The sequence below is a fragment of the Micromesistius poutassou genome, assembly GCF_964030765.1.
Source record: "Micromesistius poutassou genome assembly, chromosome: 3".
In the NCBI taxonomy this organism is placed as follows: domain Eukaryota; kingdom Metazoa; phylum Chordata; class Actinopteri; order Gadiformes; family Gadidae; genus Micromesistius; species Micromesistius poutassou.
The window spans coordinates 611883-635907 of record NC_140273.1 but is presented as its reverse complement, the minus strand read 5'-3'; the positions used below and the strand labels follow the sequence as shown (position 1 = coordinate 635907).

The following is a 24025-nucleotide window of genomic DNA, read 5'->3' as shown; positions in this document are numbered from 1 at the left end:
CTGTGCCCAGAGTGGACACTCTGTTGTGCCCAGAGTGGACACTCTGTTGTGTCCAGAGTGGACACAATACTGTTTTTAACAATTAAGTTTTTTTCTGAAAGTACCAGGACTTTTATGAAGTCACAGCTACTTCCTGCTCAATCTTACATTGCGACTTGAATGTTGTCACCCGGTCTGCTCTTACTCAACACTGTTTTCCTCAGTTCGAGCCGACATTAGCCAATATTATCTCCCTTCTGGTTTGTCGTGAGAGAGGTCTAATGCCGTGAGGGAACGAGCCCGGCCAAGCTGAGCTGTGCTGACCCCGCGGTGCTAAGTTTAGTATGGTGGTAAGAGGAGGAATTAGATTTAAGGGTCTCTGGGGCTTATTGAGGTGGACACCAGTGTTGCAAACAGAGAGTGAGCTGTTCAAATACTATCCGTGTCCTTTTTTAGACCTGCATGTTGTCCGACCAATCAAGCACCCTGTCCATAAAATGTGCAATCCCGCCTACTGCCCAACGGCCCAGTAAACACTCAGTCCCCCTAAGCCCTCCCTAAGTCCACCAGCCCTTTCCACTTCTCTGCACGTCTCATCAGATATTCGATCAGAGATGATTTTGTTTAATGGCCCTCTGATGGCAAGCTCACACAATGTTGACTCTGTGCCTGTATGTGCGCGCGTGTGTGTGTGCGTGTGTGTGTGTGTGTGTGTGTGTGTGTGTGCGTGTGTGTGTAAGTGCCTGTATAGGAGGACATTTCTGCGACGCCTACTTCGACTTAACGTGCCAAGGCTCGTTGCAGAATTCTCGTGTGTGTCCGTGTGAGCATGTGTGCGTGCGTGTGTGTGTGTGCTTGGGTTCGGAGTGGTTTTGAATATGACACTCACGGCAGACAATTCCAGACCATAAACAGAGAGAGCTCATGGGCCTTGACTGGCTTTTGGAGGTTAAATTAGATTTGAACATAAAAAGCTGTCATGGCATTCCTCTGTGCCGTACAAGCACTTTCTGCGGAGCATCAACACAGCTTTGCATGTTAGCTTTGGTGAATCGACACGGCCCGGGTGTCTCAGACGCGGCACCTTTGTACTGCGGCCTCTCCTCTGTCCTTGTCATTGTGCACATATATATATATATATATATATATAGATATACTTGGAGACATACATAAATAAACAGTGTAGAGACTTATCCTCCGCCCGCGTTCATGGGGTCAGAACCTTGGCATGGTGATAGGAAAGAACTGTAGTGACAAGAGAACCGTGGTTTAAATAATTGATCACCTTTCACAATCAACAGGCTGCTCGTTGTTTAAGCCCTCTTTTGAAAAAACACTGGAAAAGAACAGAGTGTTAACACACACACAGGGGAAACATGGCACAGGCGCACTCACCAGGCGCACTCACCAGGCGCACCGGCGCACCTGCACGCACGCACACGCATTCACACGCATTCACATCCTCCTGCCATTTTCACACGCCAACATCAAGCCATAAAAGAGCACTCTCGGTGCCAACGCACACATCAGAGTGCATGCACGTCGGCTTATCTCACACGCACACGCACGCGCACACGCACACGGACACATTACATCTAGAATATCAGGTTAGTGTCAGTCAATAGGCTTCATTTTGTACAGACGCGATCCTTTGTGTTTGTAATTAAAACCTGCACCTAGGTTCTGTATTAGGTCTGAGAACTAATAGGAGATTGGATGTTCCTGTGGCTGGTAGGGTATTCAGCATGCGTGTTTGCTCTTGTGCCTAGACACTGGGCCATTGGCCAAAGGGCCTCTGCGCTGTGCCGTGGGCCGTTCTGGGTCATCATAAGTGCGTGTGAGTGTAAGTGCGTGTGTGTGAGTGCCTCTGTGTCTGTGACTACACACGCATGCGAGATGATAAGAAGATAAGGACTTATATCTGTATGCCCTCACGGGGGGGGGGCGAAACCTCGGTTGCAATGGCAACAAGAAAACAAACAGGCCAACCCCGGACCCAAGGCCAGGCTAAGGAGTGAGTGCAGGCACTGCTGTGACAGCGCAGCTGCCTCCACGGGGCCAGCCGCTACCAGCGTTACCGGTGGTAGGCTAGCATATGCTACGGCCGCCGTGACTACTGCCCGTGGGAGCTCAGGGTGAGGGGTTCTTACCTAGGCTGACAAGGGTGCGCGCCACCCAGAGGACGTCGGCCACCAGTGCAGGGAGGATGAGGGCGCTGCTGAGGATGTCGCCGTACTTGATCTGGAAGGGGTCCATCATGGTCAGGTACTTGTTCTCCCTCATTGGCTTGGCGAAGAAGAAGCCACCTGGAAGGGGGGTGGGGGTGGGGAGGGGCATGGAGGTCAGTGGAACTGGAGGATGGACGCGCCCCGGTGGAGCACGTGCCATTGGGGCACAGTCCTTCCCCTCTTATCTCCCATACCTTCCTCCTGTCTATCCCCACTCTATCATAAAACATAAAAATGCAAAAAAAATAATCTGGACGAAGACGATCCGACCTCGAGGAGCAAGGATACGGCGGCGGGGGGGGATTAGTGACGTCACGTCACATCGGGGAGAGGGAAAACAAGTGTTGTGCGGTGATAACGTGACACCGCCGGGTTGAGCTCCCCCCCTGTGGTTTTGTGGTTCCGCTCGCGCTCACACGACACATAACAAGGGGAAGTGGGGGAAGCTCACGCGGTCTGAGTTCCTGACGGGATGTGTGCTAGAGTGTCGCTTTCCATTCGCCCGTGGGCCAACGATTGTGGCACGAGGCTCTGCGGGTGGGGGGAAGGCGCAGAGTGAAACACCTGTTTCCTGAAATTGAATTTATTACTGCTGCGTAAGGTCAAACGAATAAGACGGGTCCCGGGTTTGGACGAGCCATGCAGGCACACGATAAGGACTGTTGCATGCGGGCTAACTGCCCCCTGGAAGTGTGAGGAAACTGCTCAGGACAAAGTGGGGATTGTTTTGCCTTGAGGGTGAACGCCGACATCTGTTGCATGCATTTAAAAAAGATGTTGCGGCGACACGGGGGATGGGATACTCTGTGCTCACTGTGCTCACCGCCGCCGACTGGCCAAAGTGAAACGGTGATCCCGGGAACAGCTGGGTATTTTTATGAACTTCTCGTTGGCGTTCCCATCTCAGTCGGTGGGGGAGTCGATACGAGGCCCTGGACTGGCGGTGCGTGCGCGCGCGCGCGTGGCTTCCGGCTCGGCCGACGTGATTTGATCGAGGTACGTCGTTCAAAGCGAATGCAGAACGCTGTTCTATTTCCGGACGGCTGAAATATAAGAGCAGACAAAACTGCGAGGCTAGGGCCCCTACTCGCGGCCTCATTATGCGTCTGTGCGTCCGTTGTCTTACGCAACGTGGGGCAACAGCTGCCGCCTCGCACCGGAGCCGCGAGTGATGGCCTCGGGTGTTTCAGCGCAGCCTGGGGGAGGGGGGGGGGGGCCGTGTTTGTGTTTAAATCCCTGAACAACGCAAGGGGTCAAGGGAGGGAGAGATAGGGGGAGAGTGGTGGGGGGAGGGTTGTTTGGCTCACCGAGGAAGAAGGTCAGGATGTAGGGGACGGGCATGAGCGCCCAGACCAGGCCCAGCGTGGGGTTGTAGACGGCCTCGGCGATGCCCAGGATGAAGCCCCCGCCGACCCAAGTAGCTGGAGAGAGATACAGAGCGAACACACAGCGTGGGGGGGGGGGGGGTGAATCAAACACGCTCATCAGGACAGGCTTGGATAATCGCATGATCACATTGCACACTCACACACACACACACACACACACACACACACTCACTCTGATACACGCTAAAACACACACACACACTGTCAAACGCACGCGCACATACACACACTCACACACGCTGCACACACACACACACACACACACACACACCAAAATGCTCGGCATTCGTTGGCCCCCCCCCCCCCCCCCCCCGCCTTCCTGTGGTAGGGGGCCAAGCCAGGCGGCCATTTTGAATAAGAGTTTGATCTCGATGAGTGGCCAGATTAAATGAAGGTTGGATCAGACAACACTTTGACACCCCGGCGCCTGTCCTACCAGTGAGGGTGAAGATGCCGACCAGCAGGTTGATGTTGCGTCCTGCCAGGAGGGTGATCTCCATGCCGTCTCCATTACACTTCTTCTCTTCCTTCTTGGAGCGCATGGACGCCCAGATGCCTGTGCCCAGGATGAGCACGTAGAAGAGCCCCATGACCACCAGGCCCGGCACGTTCAGCACCATGGCGGTGTCTGTTGCCCGGGAGGAGGAGGAGGAGGAGGAGGAGGAGGATTGGTCAGTTAGATTGAAAAAAATATATTTTTGTGTTTTCTTAAGCTAGACCCTTCTAATGATTTGAAATGGGATTCAAAGCCCCTGCAGGACCCCCCACCACACACACACACACACACAAACACAAACACAAACACACACACAAACAGAAATACACACACAAACACACACACACACACACACACACTACATTTAGTTCAGCACAGATGTGGCTACACAAATGTTGCGTAATCTTTCGGGGCAGAGGAGAAGGGTGAGCACGACAAAGCGGACAAACAAAATGCTTTGACACACAAAGAAGAGATGCGTCCGTGACAAGAAGGAAGCACAAATGCTGAACGAACAGCGCTGGCAGGAAATCGACAGCAGGTACTCTAGTGAACGAGGAGCGGAGGGAGGCTCAGACGTCGGCCTTCTCCTACGAGTGGTTAACAAAACTCATCGGGAGAGAAAAAAGCATTCTCTCTCCGCTCTCTGAGTCTTGTCTCTGTTCCTTTCGTAATAATGGCTGGCAGAGGGTTAGAGTGAAGGAAGCCTGGAAGAAGAGGAGGTGGGGGAGGAGAGGAGGAGGAGGAGGAGGTGGAGGAGGGGGAGGAGGCCATGAAGAGTGCATGAAGGGGGGCTTGGTATGGGGGTGGGGGTATTGGGTGGTGGTCTCACCATACGCTCTGCAGAGCCGACAAGATGGTGAACCCAAGTGGTCCCCACCTCTCCGGCGGCTGGTGGGCCCGGGGGCTAGACCCCCACCTCGGGGAGCGAGCACAACTCAGAGAGCCATGTTAGTGTGTGTGTGCGTGTGTGGGTGGGTGGGTGTGTGTGTGTGTGTGTGTGTGTGTGTGTGTGTGTGTGTGTGTGTGTGTTTGTGCGTGTGTGGGAGGGTGGGTGGGTGTGTGTAAATGTGTGTGTGTGTGTGTGTGTGCGAGTATGTGTGTGTGTGTACGTGTGTGTATGTGTGTGTGTGTATGTGTGTGCTTGCTAGAGCGTGTGTGGGTGGGTGTGCGTGCGTGTGTCTGTGTGGATGTAGTAGCCAAACTTGTCGTTTAGTGTGTGTAGTCGACTGTCAAGAGATTTATAGTATTGTGAAATCTTAAATCAATGTCACTATACCGTAAAGTAGGCAAGTTTAGTTTTGTCATGTTTCGCACAAGAAAAGCTGGTTTCTCCATGTTTACCAGTTGATTGATTTTCTTGCAAAAAGTGTTGCAAAAAGGCAGTTTCATTCAAATTCGACGTTTGTTTATTGATACTGAAGTCAGCACATATCACAGGTAAACAGTCATTATTCCCAACACACAATAGCATTTTGGTTTTATTGCCACAAAAACATTCCATTCTCCACCAAGTGGAAACCACAAATAATTGGAAAGGGCCGGGGCTCAGACTGTAAATCGCGAGAGAAAAAGGATCCCTCTTGAGCCCAGATCATCAAGAGAGAGCGCCAAATGAAAACCAATGCCTGGGATCTCATTACCCTCACCCCAGTGTCACCTTTTCACTGCCACAGGATAAGCTTCAAACGGAAAGAGCCAGCCTGTTTGAATTTAACGATACATTTACTTTAACAGTCCCTATTTCTTAGCTTAGACGTTAATGACGGAACGCCGTGACCTTTCCCTCATCTCAATGACCTTTCACAGGGTTAAAGGGCTTAGCGTTGACCTCCACTAAGAGCAAAGTTAGTTTTTTGATGTATGTACTGTACAGTCTGAACTCTGCATCATTCCATGTATATTTATTTTGCTTGTCATTCATTTTTATTACCATAATAATAAAACAAAAACAACATCCATGGTTTACATCGGAATCCAAGTCAGGATTCATCCATCAGTCAGAGGCAAGACTAGAGATCTGGAGGAGTTCCAGACACCGTAAAGAGTTTATGGGGCGCTGTGCTCAGGAGAGGAATTCTCCGCGGTAGTACGGTGGTGTTTCAAGTGGACTCGTCGTCCACTTGGAAAAAAAAAGAAAAAAAAACATTCAGAGGGCAATCATGAGGAACACTGTGTTCCTAAGCTCCCAGAAGTATAGTCTATTATTATTATAATTGTTATTAAATCTGCAACAAAGTACATCTTTTCAGGGCCATTGGATAATGATATGTGTTTTTGTTTCACTTATCTGTCTCTGGCCTAATCGCTTACGACTGTGAGTCGGTCTCTCATTTCCTCCCGTTTTGAGCTAACCACTGACAACTATGTGATTCCATGTGAGATATTGTGTAATGACTAGCATGCAGATACACATGCTCAGTGAGAGAGAGAGACAAGAGAGAGAGAGACAGAGACAGAGACAGAGACAGATAGAGAGAGATAGAGTGATCAAGGCCTGGAGTCACTCAACTCAATCAGATCTCGGTCACATATCAACTTAATGACAAAACCATCAAAACAAATTTTCAACCACATTTCTCTCCACAGATATGCAAAGTCAACTTTAAATGGTCTCAGAAATAACGCTGCGCAACAGGAGCTAAGTCCTCCTCTCTCCACTCCACTCTCTGCCTCCTAGTGTTGCGCACTCTACACTCCACCCACCCCCCATTCCTGTCTGTCTTTTTAATCCTCTCTCTCTCTCTCTCTCTGGGCCGATGGGCTGAGGCGCAGAGGGGCTGAGAGACTGCCACAGTCCTCCCAAGGCCCTAGCGTCGCTCTGCGTTGGGCTCTGCGGCCCCAAACGCACCAGCAGCCAGCCAATCCAGCAGGGCCCCCAGGACCCCACCCTGCAGGAGCCCACCAGCGACCACACGCCACAATTTGGTCACATACCCGGGAACGGTGCCCTGGCAGGCTGGTTACAGCCGACAGGGGCTGTTGGTATTTGACAAGAATCATAGAGTGGGGTGTGCGCTATAAACTCTACGGACTCACTGCAAATAGAATTTGGGGGGTAGTTAGCGGGCTGGCTTGGCTTACAGACGTCAGGTTTAGCCCAAATGGGGGTCTGGAACATTCCGCTAATATGGTGCGGTGTACTGCAGTCGATGCTTCTGTGTGGCTCCATTTTTTCAGCACGAGTACGAGCCGACACAGAATATATGACAATGTTTAAACAGCCCGCGTTTCAGATACCCGTACCCGGCCAAACGTGTCTGTGTGGAGACGTCGTGGAACATGTAGTTGTCATTGCAACACAGTCGTACAGCTGGGTTGCAATGTCACATGCATCTCCTGATCTGCGAGTGAGTTGGGTGAGCGAGCGAGCGAGTGAGTGACTGAGTGAGAGAGAAAGAGACAGAGGGTGTGTGTGTCTGTGTGTTTTGGCAGTTTTGACTGACTGGTTGTTTGAGGAGGCATCACAGCCAAACAAAATGGCCCAGCCCCCAAGGTATGTGCCGGAGTTTCTTGGAACACGAGGTCCATTTAACTTATAGCAGGTGAGGTAATCTCTCTCTGCAGTCCTCAACCTCAAACCTATCCAGGAATGACTCACTCTACTCCCTCCCTCCCTCTCTCTCTCTCTCTCTCTCACTTTTGAGCTCAGTACTTTTCCGCTAGGTCTGTTATTCGCTTACAGCGTGTTCCGTCCCCTCCCATTCTCCACTCCTTCAGAGGAGGCTTCAGGCTAGGCTGCATTGTTTGTCAGGTTCAAAGATGTAATGTTATCGTGACTTGGGTGATCTCCCAAAGAGCACACAGATCCACATACACACGCGCAACGACAGACACACACACACACACACACACACACACACACACACACAGTCGCAGACTACGCACACAGGGAGCTCTGTCCAAGGGGGCCTGTGAAAAGTGACCTCACTCTGTTCCAGACAGAAACAGCGTTATCTCTCGCAGAGCACCAGGCAGAGTATGAAAGACAGAGCTGACAAGAGCAGAGAGATAGAGTGGAAAAACCCCACACTTGAAGTTCAACCCACTGCGAGCCCTCCGTCCGTGCCTGCTGTCTGTCCTTAAAGGTCGACGGCAGCGACACTAACATGTCACTGCTTCTTCTCCATGACTTTTTTTCTACCCCCCCCCCCCCAAGGAACGTTGTCCCATGATGATTCTTTTTAACACTCACTCGTGGGATGCAAATCGTCCATCTCGCCAGTAAAACAAAAACACGTAAGAGTAAAATCATCAAGGGTGAGTGGTGAGTGATTAAAACATCGCCACAATAAGCCCCACAGCCACTGTTGTCTGCTTTACATGTTGCAGCGATCATGAACTCAGCCAAATTATGGTTTGTTTTCTGGGTCACAGTTATAATCCCTGACATGATTACCAAAGAAAAAACAAGACGCTGAGTGCATGTGGATTCATCTAGCACATGGGAGCGACGCTATATTTGTCCTCACAGGGCTGCCCTTACACCAACCATAACAAGAGCATCACATCAGCAACAACAACAACAACAACAACTTTAGAAGCAGAGAGTAAAGTAAAGTAAAAAAGAAAAAGTATGCAACCTTGTATCAGAAATATTCATGCGTCATTTCATCAAGGCATTATCTCAACATCACTTTCTTAACACCTGCTGAATTTGTTTAATTGTAAAAAAAAAAAAAGGTTTCTCTTTTTCTCAGAAAGAGAGAGAGCGAGCTGTGGAAAGGTAAAGCTTAAAAAACGTATAGGACCTAGGTACAGCGCAGTTACTTTACTCACATACTTTACTAATAGGTGACCCCTTCACCAAGAGAGAGCGAGCTTCGTAAGGTTTGTGTGCTAAACTAGGCACAAGGGTCCCCTCTAAAGGCTATTTCTAGGACAAGCAGGCACTATCGCTTCAGAGCACTGGCAGGAACCCATACATAAACATAATCACGTGAATTAAAATGTAACAACGCACAGAAAGAAATATAGCGTCAAAAAATACATACCTAGTGTTTCAACAAAGATGTGGAGGAGGATGAGGAAGTGGCGTGGCTCCCCACGGATTATTCAATTCAAGTTCAGGATGTAGATGCACTGTGAGAGTGAGAGATAATAACCACAGAGGTGGCGTCTGCAACGCAATGGAAGAATGTAATGGTTATAACAGCTGTGAATGTCGTGGGTCCAAGGAGAATAATACGAGAGAAAACAAAACGTGTCTCCTTAAAAAATAAAGCTCGGGGGGGTTCTGGAAGCTAGGCAGGAACCATGTGCCAGGAGTGATGGAAGCCTCTAGAATGAGTGATCTGCCTTGCCGCTAGATATAAGTCAGGGGAGGGGTGGGGTGCTGTGTCATATGACACGGGTGGCTGGAGGCTGCCAATAGCCTGTTTGTGTTTGCGGGAGCCAATTAGTGCCCAGCACATGGCCATCTCAACTCCTTTTTCACATTCCTCGTATCCTTTTTTAACACCACTCGACTACCAGTGGCATGCTAATGGTATATACGGGGGATTAGCTCAGATCATTTAAGGCACTAAACTCACAACATAACATCATTTGCCAGACCTCTTGCCCGCATTTTTCTTTAGCTCCTGTGAGAGGGGCGGGTCTGTGTTTGTTTGGGTGGGTGTGTGTGTGTGTGAGAGTGTGAGTGTGAGAGAGAGAGAGAGAGAGAGAGGCGGAAAGAGAGAGAGAGCAAGAGAGAGAGCGGCAGAGACAGAGAGAGAGACAGAGAGACAGAGAGACAGAGGCAGATATGGAAAGAGAGAGAGTTTGCATTCACATGTGCCTGTGATCTGCCTCCTTATCTTGTGCTGCAACAAAGCCACAGTCTGTTTTGCTTGAGCACATCAGTGCGTATCGAGTGTACTTAAGACCCTGAGGCAGTTAAGGCGGCTGGGGAGAGGCCAGTGCTGATGAATATATATGTATGTGTGTGTGTGTGTGTGTGTGTGTGTGTGTGTGTGTGTGTGTGTGTGTGTGTTGGGGTGCACTTTTCCAGGCTCTCTCAATGTGGTACAACAATTCAATTTGACTTCACGTTAACAGCATTACTGTTTGTGCCCACATTAATGTAACTAAAGCAAAAAGGTAAATCAGAAAGACGAAAATCCCCTTCTGTGTATATTCAATCTCCAAATTGGAAGTCATCTGAGCAAATGCTCCCCGTCCTGGGGATTCATGGCTCCGATTAGAACAAAATGCATTTAAAAATTGTCACTTAGGGCGCACTCACACTAGGGAAAGTAGCCCGGTAACGTACTCAAGTACGATTGCCCCAACCCCCTCCCCCCACTGTGCCGCTGGCCTGTGCTCACACTAGGCAATCTCAACTGGGCCTAAGTGCGGTTGCCTCTTGTACATATAGGTTGTGTATGCGTGTGTGTGCGCGTGTCGGCTCATTAGCATCTGTACCGTGGAGCTGAGCACACCTCTCCGAAGTGTACTGAGGCCACGGAATTGAACTGTACTTGAGTGCGGATGGCGTGCTCACACTAGCCAAACGGTCTAGACTTTAGGGGGCAAACGTACTCGGGCACAGTACAGATGGCCTAGTGTGAGTGCGCGTGTGAGAGCGGGTTAGATCCAAAACATGACCAGACAAGAGATAACTGCTCTTCCCCTCCAACTGTCAATACTCACACACACACTATGAATTTTTTTTTCTCATCCTGTTTTCGTGACACCTTTCAGGGGATGGTTTCAAAGGCTGAATTTGACCACCTGGGGAAGAAGGGACAGACCATGACTCCAACTGATATGGGCCGGTATATATTACACCTAGAGGACCTTCAATCGATAGGTGGTTAACAAAGGGCTTTGTTAAAGTCGTCGCGTTCTTCAATGCGTCAGACTTCAGCCTGCATGCTCTCTTGGAGAGACACAGGTTGATTAATGTAACTAAAGCAAAAAGTTAAATCAGAAAGACGAAAATCCCCTTCTGTGTATATTCAATCTCCAAATTGGAAGTCAATAAATGTGGTGGTTGACATTAAATACTAGTCTCTCCGGATTGAAATAGAGGAAGGGCATGGACAAGTTGATGCAATAGGGATTCCCATAAAACGCTATAAATGCGTGAGTTCTTAAGCAACCTATATCTATTAAAGCCATCAACCAGCCTAGGCTGCCCACCCTTTTTATCTTTGCCAACACAGACAAGTCTTAATGTAATCACAAGCTTTATCAGAGGGATTGGTTCGTTACATCAGGGGGCTCTATCTAAACATAGGGCTATGTTTCTCCAGCTACACATAGTATCACTACTTATCTTCGTGGATATGTGGCCACCAGAGTGTTTCACTGAAGTAGTAATGTTTGGGGTTTACAGGTATGTCGAGCATTGGTTACACATTAGTGCTTTCTCCTTACAGTCGTCGGTGAACTGCATGTACCAAGGGCTGAGCTGTTGTCGTATCATAACCCGACATCTGCTCATTCGCAGCAGATTAATGTATGTTCCCGTATTAGCAGACACAGAAGTGAGGCAAAGGCCAAAGGCCATCAAAATCAATATTTTCCCTTGCTTTTCATCGGTGCAACAGTGCCCAGCTGTGCAGTGTTAATACAACTCTGGCCCTTTAAGAGTCCCCTTCCTGTCCAGAGACAAAGCCAGGGCTGTATGTTTATGTGTGTGTGCTTATGTGTGTGTGTGTGTGTGTGTGTGGTGGTCTGCTGTCCACTTCATGCTGGGTTAAAGGTAAGGAGAAGAGTGCATGACACACAAAGTGGAGCTCTCTTTGCCCCTCTTCTTGTTCTTCTTGTTCTTTCTACTCTTTCCTTCTCCTCCCTTTGGTTTCGCCCTGGGTTGATGTTGCATGAAGGTGGCTTCTTTGTACGCTCACAGAACACAACCTTTAACCTTTCTGCATCTCCTGCTGTGGCACACATGGCATCACAAGCCAGAGCTCTTCTGCTGTGTTCCAGAACCACTGATGAGATCAAAGCAGAAACCTGGCCTGGATCCGCTCAAGGGGTTCTCGCTAGGTGACACACACCCCCTAAAGCCACTAATTAAGCAAGTCACTGCAAAGCCTGCATCCCCTTGACTCTTAATTAATAAATGCATGTATGTAAATACATGCTTTGATGTGTAACACAGTATTTGCATGTAAAACAACATGTTCATTCAGTTCAAGGTATTACTAATGGCGTGTTTCCACTGACGAGTGAGGGTCGGTTCGGTATGCAAAGGTGTGGCACGGTTCGCATTTCCACCACCAAAAGTGGGCGGGGTCCGGACTGAGCCGTGATGAGCTGTACTCATCTCTCAGTACTCCTCCGTTGGGGTATTGAGACATCTCAATACCCCACATCTATTGAGACATCTTTGTTTATTGAAGAAAATGTTGCGCAAAGGTTTGACGACCTTCTTGGACGTCCTACATTGTTGCTTTTTGTTCATTGTGTCGCGTTCTTCTTTTTCCTTGGATTATTAGCAGGCTACACTGTGTCAGGCTGCTATGAGTTCACGATGCTCACGACGCGAGCCGTAACTGAGCTGGGCCAAACCGCACCTTCACTACTGGGCCAAGGCGTGCTGGGCCAAAGCGCACCCTCACTACTGGGCCAAGGCGTGCTGGGCCAAAGCGCACCCTCACTACTGGGCCAAGGCGTGCTGGGCCAAAGCGCACCCGCTGGTGGAAACGTGGCATAAGAAACCAGTTCCAGGTTGACATGCTCAGACAGACATTACACATTCAGGCTACCCTGAATAACCAATGCTATTTGGGAGAGGGTTCAAGCCTGTTGATAAGCAGCATTTAACCAGAATTTTGCCTTTTTAACAATTCTTGACATTGACCTTCATTTCTTACATTCAATAAACACATGGAATTGTGAAGTAGTAGTTGTAGACCTGAATACCATTTAGTACGAAGAGGAAGTTGCAAGAGGAATACTTTCAAGTTTGATAATGTGACATAGTGTGACTGGAAAAAAACTTTCAAAAAAAATAACATTAGGTAACCTGTCCGGTATTGGCTAATGCTGGTCATTCGTCACACGCTGGTCGTCACCACAGAGAAGGTGTACCAAAAGATGGTTGTTCGGTACATGTGGACATAGTTTGACGTCATGAGAGACAATGTGCGGCTTTTCACATGCAGCTTCCGAGCAGTTGCTCCAGTCGTGCGTGACACACTCACTGAACAGAAATGAACCAAGTCTTGGCTTCAATATGGTGGTACTTGGTACTCCGTGGAGCACCAGCACGGACTCAGAAGTCCGTGCTGGTGCATTTGGTTACTTCCCATTGTCCTGTTCTGTGAGACCTCACTCCGTTGGTATCCCCTCTCACCTCCTCTTGGTTCCAGTCATGGGAGAGAAGTTGTAATGGAAATATTAACATTATGTGTCGTAATATTGATCTAAAAATCATATTGACCTAGACTCATAAAAGTCTAAGACATCTTATTTTACTTACTTAAATCCTCACAACCTGGCACCCAGGGGGATCCCTGGCCAAACGAGGTTGTTAGGGTTCTGTCCACCCTTGGGTTGTTTTTGGTTGCTTTTTTTTTATATTTGTTTTTTGAACAATCATCAATTACCCATTTTAAATATGATCTCTACATTCCACCCAGCCAGGAGAACTGTTGTCAGAGAACGAAGACAAGCACGGTGGACTTCTCGGGGGAAGGGACCCTACCAACCACTGCACACAACAGCATCTTCTGAGCAAATGCTCCCCATCCTGGGGATTCATGGCGACGATTAGAACAAAATGCATTTAAAAATTGTCACTTAGGGCACACTCACACTAGGGAAAGTTGCCTACTCTACTGGTACCGTACTCAAGTACGATTGCCCCAACCCCCTCCCCCCACTGTGCCGCTGGCCTGTGCTCACACTAGGCATCTCAACTGGGCCTAAGTGCGGTTGCCTCTTGTACATATAGGTTGTGTATCCGTGTGTGTGCGGCGAAAGCTTTGTTTATTGAAGAAAATGTTACGCAAAAGTTTGTCGCTAGGTGACACACACCCCCTAAAGCCACTAATTAAGCAAGTCACTGCAAAGCCTGCACCCCCTTGACTCTTAATTAATAAATGCATGTATGTAAATACATGCTTTGATGTGTAACACAGTATTTGCATGTAAAACAACATGTTCATTCAGTTCAAGGTATTACTAATGGCGTGTTTCCACTGACGAGTGAGGGTCGGTTCGGTATGCAAAGCTGTGGCACGGTTCGCATTTCCACCACCAAAAGTGGGCGGGGTCCGGACTGAGCCGTGATGAGCTGTACTCATCTCTCAGTACTCCTCCGTTGGGGTATTGAGACATCTCAATACCCCACATCTATTGAGACATCTTTGTTTATTGAAGAAAATGTTGCGCAAAGGTTTGACGACCTTCTTGGACGTCCTACATTGTTGCTTTTTGTTCATTGTGTCGCGTTCTTCTTTTTCCTTGGATTATTAGCAGGCTACACTGTGTCAGGCTGCTATGAGTTCACGATGCTCACGACGCGAGCCGTAACTGAGCTGGGCCAAACCGCACCTTCACTACTGGGCCAAGGCGTGCTGGGCCAAAGCGCACCCTCACTACTGGGCCAAGGCGTGCTGGGCCAAAGCGCACCCGCTGGTGGAAACGCGGCATAAGAAACCAGTTCCAGGTTGACATGCTCAGACAGACATTACACATTCAGGCTACCCTGAATAACCAATGCTATTTGGGAGAGGGTTCAAGCCTGTTGATAAGCAGCATTTAACCAGAATTTTGCCTTTTTAACAATTCTTTTGTGTATCCGTGTGTGTGCGCGTGTCGGCTCATTAGCATATGTACTGTGGCCTGAGCACACCTCTCCGAAGTGTACTGAGGCCACGGAATTGAACTGTACTTGAGTGCGGATGGCGTGCTCACACTAGCCAAACGGTCTAGACTTTAGGGGGCAAACATACTCGGGCACGGTACAGATGGCCTAGTGTGAGTGCGCGTGTGAGAGCGGGTTAGATCCAAAACATGACCAGACAAGAGATAACTGCCCTTCCCCTCCAACTGTCAATACACACACTCATCCTGTGTCTCTGTATCTGTTGGAATGGGCCTGTTTTCGTGACACCTTTCAGGGGATGGTTTCAAAGGCTGTATGGACACGGAGAGACACGGTTTGATTGGAGAGACACGGTTTGATTTCCCATGATAGGCCTTTGGTAGGTATGGTATCATCCTACCTATGATAGGATCATTGTTTGTTTTATGGATTATTGTTAGTTTGTTGTATTGTTTGTTGTATGTCACTGTACTGTTATTAACCAAATATATGACCATAATTGTTATAAGTTCAGTTTGAATCTTTATTCTACCCAGTTTAGACAGTTATGATTGACTTGACTGGAAAATCCCACCCCACACACCATAGTTGTTTTCGGATCACTTGTCCAATCCAGATCAATCTGAACTTCCTAGACAATACACCATTGCAACGCACGTGTCCACAATACAGAATACCTGAGATTAGTACTGGCCCCAATTCTATCTCATACAATCCACAGGTCATAAATTATCAATTTAGACATACACTGTATCAATTTAGCTATATATCGCTCTGATTCTTTTGTGGATGTATCCGAGATCCTGGGACAAACTAGACATTCCCACCCTTGGTCCTGATGTCCAGGCTTCCCTTGATAGCCGGTTACTAAGTGTTGAGATCCCACACACGATCAAGGCTATGCAGAGTAAGGGTAGGGCTCCTGGGCCAAATGGGTTTCCCTTAGAGTTCTATAAAGTGTTTGCTGACAAACTGTCGCCTGTGAGACTCCCTCTCAAGCCACGGTCTCTGTATTATTGAAAAAAAGTAAGAACCCATTGGCCTGTCATATCGGCCAATCAGTCTTCCCTCTTGTCACTATATCATTCTCACTAAAGCTATTTTGCGTCGCCTGGCAGATACAATCATAAATCACGACCAAACCAGTTTCATTCCAGGACAACAATCTTTCTTCAGTATGTTTCGACTTAATGTGTACTCAATGTGATGTTCTCTACCCACTAGAGAGCCTGAGAGGCATTTGACAGGATTGAGTGGGGGTACTTATTAGCTGTACTTATTAGCTGTACTTATTTGCGCTGAGGCCCCTAAGGCCTTGCACTGAGGCCCCTAAGGCCTCAGTTGCACTGAGGCCCCTAAGGCCTCAGTGCAACATACAAATGGCGTAACATCTGACTACTTTAACCTACATACCTCTCCCTTTCTTACTGATAATGCGGCTATCGCCTTTAGATCTGAGGAATACATATCTGGAAATACATATTTTGCTAACTCTTAAGATACAATGTCAAACCCTTACTTGAGCGCACCAAACATGATTGGGACTGATCGTCAAATATCCCCATCTCAATCGCAGGACGTGTTAACCCAATTACAATTACAGTATTACCCAAATTCCTTTATAGTTAGCACATTGCAACTGTAACAAAGGAAACCCAAGTTTATACTTTTTATTCAAGAATTTCCACAACAATCCAAAAAAGTTCAAGTCCTAGCCCAACAATCCATCAGAGCTCAGCATATCATTTAAAATATGTGAATCATATTATTTCCTATTTTATGGGATTGGATATAATATTCTTCGAAATACGACCCCTCATAGGGCTGGACAAATGTTTATTGCTGGCTTTGATTTTGACAGTGTTAAACAGGCCAGACCTCAGAAGGGGTTAACTTTGAGCCCAAGAGTATGCTATAGCGAGAGGGGGAGGTGAGTTAGGACCAGCTGTTACTTTAATAGGGAATTGAAACCAGGAGCAAAGACAGAGCTGTCCAAGCTGTCCAGAGAGAGAAAGGGTCGGATGACCAGAGATATAGCTTAGGTGAGGTACAGTACAACACATGGTTAAATCGAGAGTGTAGAGCTGTCCAAGGGCACTTGCGGTCAAGATTCTAGGATCACTTTTCTAATATTTTACATGACCTTTAGCCACAAAGACCTACTCTCCTCGCACTTGCACGAGCTTCGGAGATTGGAATCGTGCAGTGTTGCTCTACCATTAACTATGTGCTGTTTGTCAAGGGGTGTGGTGACTCTGTGGCGGTTGTCAACAGGGTTTTTTGAGAGGTTTGACAGCTTCTTCCCCTGAGCGGCCACACCCTGCTGCCATAGACCTCTGAAGAATAAGTCCCGCCTCCGAGTCTCCGGTTCCCTTGGTCAAATGTCTATGGGAAATAACATGGGGTTTTTGAATGATCAAAACTAGATGGAAATTGTGTGTAGTTCAAAATGTGATGCAGCTTTTACTTCTTCGCCACCTACATTCATAAACCCCATGTTATTTCCCGTAGACATTTGACCGAGGGAACCGGGAGCCTCGGAGGCGGGACTTATTCTTCAGAGGTCTATTCAGGTGTCATCCACCTCCATAAGCGCCCCACCCCCAAACTATTCCCTATTTTATTTCCGTTTTATCTATTTTATTCTGTCAATTATCATCTTCTATCTCTTTGAAAACCGTTTGGTTCCAGATGGGTCATAACAAAAGGAAATGACCAGTTAACTGATCAGCAGGCAGGCTTGGGCAGGCCCGTACTAACACACTGTGCTACCCCTGGGCACTATACCTCAAAGCCTCATCCAACCCCAACACTTGCTGTCCCCCTGCCAAAATATCTGACGTAAGCAATGGGATTTCTCAAATGTAATTTACTAACTTGTCCCACTACATACATGTACATGTACTACATACAAAATGGAAAAAAGCACAGCACAAAATGTCAAAATCAATTTTCGTTTTTTTTACCCTTTTGGTCTCCTGCTATAGGCAGGTAACTCTTTCAATATCTGAAGGGTAAATTTTTGTACTTCTCACACTGATCCTTCTGCGATGCCACATAAGAATGCAGTGACTCCAAAAGACGTTCTGCATTGTCTAAAGTTATGTCATGCGTTTGAAAAGTCTCAATAGTGGCCTTAAACCTGGTTAGTCTGCTATCCCAAATATTTGTCATAATCGCGTCTCCAATTTATCAAGTTGAGTTGCGCAACTATCAAGTTGTGCATTTGCGCGCACTTGTGGACCAACCCAATTCTGACAGATTGGGGAGGGGGAGTGATAGCGGTCATTTTGATTTATTTATCATTATTGTTATTTTTGTGAAATTAATATTCATAAACGAGTAATGTATCAATTTTCAACAATTTCAAGTGAATAATATAACAATTTATGAAAAATGGTTGGCGCCCCTGGGCACGGGCTCAAGTGCCCTTATGGATAATCCGGCCCTGAGCTTGGGCGGGCTCGTCACTGGCTGAAGAGTTCAGAAGTCAGAAGGTGTTAGTTCCCGGTGGCGGTGTACGATTGCTGCAAACACAGAAACTTGTCTCAGCAAGAGGAAGCAAGTGAACGTGGAATTTTCCCAAATGATCACATGTCCTGAAATCAGGCGCATCATGTGATCATCACAAGGTATCTGCCTTATAGTGCTATCCAGTTTGTATGGTTAGGGTTAGGGTTAGTACGTCCGACCTGCTCTAGCGAGAATGTGAAGTGGTTTCTGGCTTGCAGTACTTCAGCTTTCCCATTTCTCATTGGCTAGTCATTGTTATTGTTAGCTACTTTAGCCCCTTTAGCAGACCAGCTCGAAAACAAACAACACAACTTTACATTGTATTGCACGCACAGCAAAACCGTGCAATACGTAATTTGGCGACCGGAATAAAGTAGCAATGTAATCAAGTGTGTAAGTGCATTTAAAATCTACATTAAAATTACCAACGTGATACAAATACAAAGAAAATAATTCTGGGGCGCAGCCATTTTTGTTGTCAAATTGTACGGTCTGCCTCACTGAAATCGCACTACTTTTAGAATAGTGAGTAGGACCGACCAAAAGGGGTCCGTGAAATGCTCCGTGAAATGCCGCAAGAAAGCTGGGAGATTTACACCTTACGACTAGGACGTACCGGCGTACCATACAACTGGATAGCACCATTATTCCTCAGCAAGAATCATGGATTCAGTTAACAGTTAATGTAACATAATTTTCACCAATTATTGAAATAAAAAATGGTGTTTAGATGATAGAAGCCTAAAAATAGACGATACCATTTTAAATTTATTCTTAATATTGCATACATCTTCATAGATAAACTATCAAACCAAAAGCCAACATCCCACATTATTGAATCCCCTTCTGTTTCACGAAGCAGGTTGAGAAATCATAAACCTAGGTAAGATTGCTGTGAAGAGAGCTAGGCTTATTGCTGTTTAAGGTACTGTAGGTAATATTTAAGATCAATGATTTGTGTGAAGTGGCTCTTTAAGTATACTGGGTTGGCTGGATAAATAGCTGATCAAATTCCAAAGTTGCATGGCAGTAGGTCATATGTCAACGTATGTGGGTACAGCTTTGCCTCTCTGAGGAGACATTTGACTAGTTTCTAACAAACAATCAATGACATCAATGCAACGCAAGACAAAGGTACTAACCACACTAGACAATAGTTTGGAATAGTTAAGTGGTCTCTTGATATAATTCTAAAGAAACATAGGCTCTTCCATTTGCAGCAGTCTAACAACATTCCATCTCCATAGCAGCAACGTTACAAACACTAGAAATACACAATTGGTGCCATTTAAGGAGGCCATGGCAACCTAATAAATTAGCTAGTGTTACACCACTTTCTATAAGTGCCCTATACACTGGTATTATATTGTTAGTTATTTGTGCACAATAGTTGTTGTTGTATTGTTGTTGTACAATAGTTAGGTTGTAACAATTTGGTGGTTATTGAAGTTAATATCTCAGCAAAGAAACACTTCAAAATAACTTTGATACCAATGTTGTTGGGACTGAAAGGGAGTGCTATTTCCGAGAATCTGTTGCAACATAGACTGACTTAATCGTGACAAGAGGAATAATAACCTTCCTTTGTACAGCTATCCAAACATCCCACTTTGAAGGTTCCTCCTCAAGCATGTTTTAATCAAACAAGATCCAACATCCGACATACCAGTTATGTTAATGAATTCAAAACAAAACTTTAAACCAGTCTGTTGCAAAACTTCTTCATAAGTGCTATTCATTTGATTTCTGAATACAAAATGTAGCTCATACAAAACAATAGAAAAATAAAACAAAAACTTGACAACCAACCCAAACTTCAAAAGGAAGCTCTTTAGCCTTGAACAATGACAGCATGACACACTGTTTGTCACCATCCTTACAACAACAGCTTTCAGAGAGGACTTATACTGGCTACTGTCTTTGAGATTATTGGCAGACGCTGCGATGACGAAGATGTTTGTAAAAAAACGTTGGCGTCTGCAGCCTCTCCCAGAACACTGCACTGGATAAGGCTCAGTGGAAGACTGCTTCACTGTGACAAGTTGATACACATCGTGTCCCTCTAGCCTTTCACCACCAAATATGTTTTATGACATGTACAGGCATATACATAATATTTCCTAAAGCACAAATCTGACACACTGACAGACACATACACATGATGCTGATGCATGCAATCTTGGAACACTTATATAAACAACCCATATGTAGATTCAGGAATTGGCAATGCAAAGCGTGCTTAAAAAACGATGTAGAGACAGTATAAATAAATTAACATTTAAATGAACTTTCACTTGCAAACCATTTGTGTAATATTTGGTTGTGTGAGGAAGTAGTTCTACATTGAATCCCAGTTCATCCTGAATATGTTGTCATTTGAAATTACGCACAATTATATCCCCTTCACCATGTCAAACTGTTGCACCAGAGATCATTTTTTTGTAACACGTGTGAACAAAAATCCTGGTGTTGCAATCAAAAAGGTACAAAAGTTGTAAAGTGCAGGTTTAATATATCATATATCATACATCGTCTATCATACCCTTATTAGCCTTGACAACTGATACATGTTGACAATTTCTTATGACAAACGGAGAGCTTGTGCAGTAACCACCAAGGGAACATGCATGCCAGCGGTAGAACCAGCCCTAGAAGGGGCGGGGCTAGTGGCTGATTTCCTGACACACTGATACCCCCCGCGTGAGTAGTGGAAAAGTACTGGAGGTGAATGGGAGTTCAAATGAAGGGGGACTCGATATGGGGACACCCTTCCAATTAACAGACAAAAGGTGACTTATAATATCTGTCTGTGTCTTCAGCACAAAGAAAGAATGTGTTTAGTCTTTGTAGGAATATTTAATTCATTTTCCAAAACATTGTAGTCTTTTTCTTCTTATTCTATTTATAGAAATTATTTGTTTCAGCCTAACTGTACGTTCAGACCAAAAGCTGTGAAGCGATATGAGCAATAAATGCCCATTCACTTTCTACTAGACGTGGGCAATAAAGCGATAGGAGCGATAAAAGGCTTGAGCGATAAAAAAAAAAAAAAAGGCTTGAGCGATAAAAAGCGTAAAGCTGTAAAGCTGTAAATGAGAGTTGAAAACAGCTCAACTTTATGCAAATAGCTATCAGCAGGTGGCAGGCCTGGGTGGCCATCGGGACGTTCAGGAGGTTTCCCGTTGGGCCGGTCTACTTTCAAATGTATTTTGGGCCACTTGGGTGGGAAAAAAAATACTTTGACCATTATTTTATCTTCTCCTAACGTTCTTCAATCATCTGACATTTCAGCCCCAGCATCGCAGTATATATAATATGGATTATAAAACGGGTGGCTTAAATCAAGCGATCTGATACACACAGTTATGACGCCCGTTCAGTTTACAGAGTTCAGTATCACTCCGCTCCTAACTTGAACTGTTGTTTATTTATATATAAAAGCAATAGCATAGTTCACTGAAGCCTAAAAAACATGTTGATTGATGGAGAGGGTGGAAATGTTGTAAAGCAATAGGCACACGGTGAGTGAACTTGATAGTAGGCTAAATTGCCGGCAAACCGAGCTACCGTCTTTAGCCTAGCCTTCTCTCTGAAGGACGCTACAGTGTGTTGCATAGCAACCGCCGTACACTTTGCAGGCAGTCAGGAGGGACTACTTTTTTGTATTCGTTAAAAAAAATGCTTTTCAGACTTTCTAGCTTTTTCAAAATTGAGGGTGTCTATGACTTTCATTTCACCATACTTACGTAACCATTTTATAAAAGCAATAGATCACTTTCGGGATGGACAACGCCCCTTAACTGTGGTATAATGACCGTATACCACAGCCTGTCGTGATCTATTGCTTAATTATACAATGTACGGCCCATGTTGCATCTTTTCTTGAGCGGTAACAGAAGAGAAGTAGAGAACAGACTAGTGATGGGAATTTTGGCTCTTTTTAGTGAGCCGGATCTCTTGGAACGGCTCACCAACAAGAGCTGGCTCTTACTGTATACCTTTTATAATGGTGCCATGCCGTAATTCCAATGCTCATTTTGACACGTGCACGCGTGTTGACCTTTGTGTTCTCACACTGATCAAAATGCATCCAAATGCTGCTTCTTTTCCTTGTCTCATTCGTCTTGTACTCACACGCTCGCACTCGTCTCTCTCCTCTTTTCCTCCTGTCAGTCACAGACAACGTGTATCGCGCATCGAAATCCCCCGCCCCTTGCTGCTTGTTCTCTTGATTGGTTGCTGGCTGCCATGCATGCGCCGTGACATGCATAGCACGCGTAGAATGAATGTAGCAGCCCGTAGCGCGGAAGAACAACAAAGACAACGGCTCGCGTTCGGGAGCCGACTCCCATCATTCACTGGTCGTTCGCGAACGACCCATCACTAGAATAGACGCGTCCAGTGTCGTTGATTGTGGAGGGCAGGAAAAAGGAGCCGAAAAGGCCAGATTAAAAAAAAAGAAGGACACTGGTGGAAGTTGTGTATGTAATGGGTTAACATTGTATGTTTTATATATAATTGATAGTTAAAGTAAGTTTTTTCTTATAAACTGATCCTTGAGGTGGATTTTTCATATGCCAAACGTTGATCCAATATACAATAAAAGGGGAAAGTAAGAGTTTTGCGCTCTTCATTTATTCAAATTCTTCCACCCCTGAAAAAAGTGGGCTGGTATGAGCCTGAAACTCCCCGGCTGAGAATGGGTCCCACTCCGGCCCTGGCTATCAGTAATTTAGCTGTAAATGACCTGACAACCAATAGGAATGTATTGAGGAGTAAGATAGAACATTTAAATGTTCATTCACGTGATGAGCGATAAGGGCATGGAAAGGAGTCGGGAAAAGGGAGTGTGTGCGAGTTATAGAAAATATGTGTTTATAGGGAGTGGTTTCTCTTCTAATTTCTTCCAAGAAAGAAGACATACCCAACCCGACTTAGAAATGTAAAATAACAACTAACTCATCCTTGCCATAGGGATGAAACTTGTCTTAATACTGAAACTTAATACTAACTTAATAATATTGGGCATGAAATAGTAACACTACGAAGGAGTCTCAAAGCAATTAGGACCCTGATCATGAGAGAAGAATTAAACCTACTACGGTTGAATGAGATCTCTAAACAAGATATCAGATAGCGCTCACCTGGGTGCAGTCTCTAAATAAGGAGGTTGTTAACCAGTGACTGAAACCAGTGTAGGAGCTAAGCAAGATTTATAGTGTTTTCATAGAAAACTCTAGGATCACTATGACTCCATTCCCACTAATGTATTACTTCTAACAGTAGCAAGGGAAAGAAAAAGACACCAAACACGGCATGAAAGCCCAAGTTCACATGCTCATCTTACGCAGGAATTCAGGACGGCAAGATCGAAAGGGACATGTACGGGCACATACTGTCTTCTGTTTCACGCCAATCCCGTATAATGTGTGTTCCATACCAATACACCCATGCATTCGAATATGACAAAAACCTCTTTCTTGACCTCTCTGTGAAATGCCTACCTCCTTCTCTGCTTGGTCGTCCCCTCCTCAAAGGCCCTCTTTGTCTTTGGTCAGCCGAGATGTTGTTGTGAGTGCTGGTGTTCCGGAGCGTCTGATTGGTTCATTAATTGCCGTATTGTTTTGATGGACTCGGGGGCCTCCCTGCTTCAGCT

At 46.1% G+C, this 24025-nt stretch overlaps 1 protein-coding gene across 3 annotated transcripts in view; it reads right to left on the bottom strand.

Annotated features, from left to right (window-relative positions):
* Positions 1–24025, bottom strand: part of LOC311340601 (high affinity choline transporter 1-like) — a 33684-nt gene extending 9659 nt beyond the window's left edge. The window contains exons 1-4 of one of the 3 annotated variants that reach the window (XM_084465461.1): positions 23874–24025; positions 4032–4223; positions 3515–3628; positions 2130–2285 (exon numbers count right to left, since the gene is read on the bottom strand). In XM_084465461.1, the coding sequence (XP_084321587.1) occupies positions 2130–2285; positions 3515–3628; positions 4032–4215 (454 nt within the window). In that variant the 5' untranslated portion in view covers positions 4216–4223; positions 23874–24025. Of the gene's footprint in view, positions 1–2129; positions 2286–3514; positions 3629–4031; positions 4224–4923; positions 5070–9085; positions 9359–23873 lie in introns of those variants that run through there. The other 2 variants (XM_084465459.1, XM_084465460.1) reach the window with 2 other exon arrangements.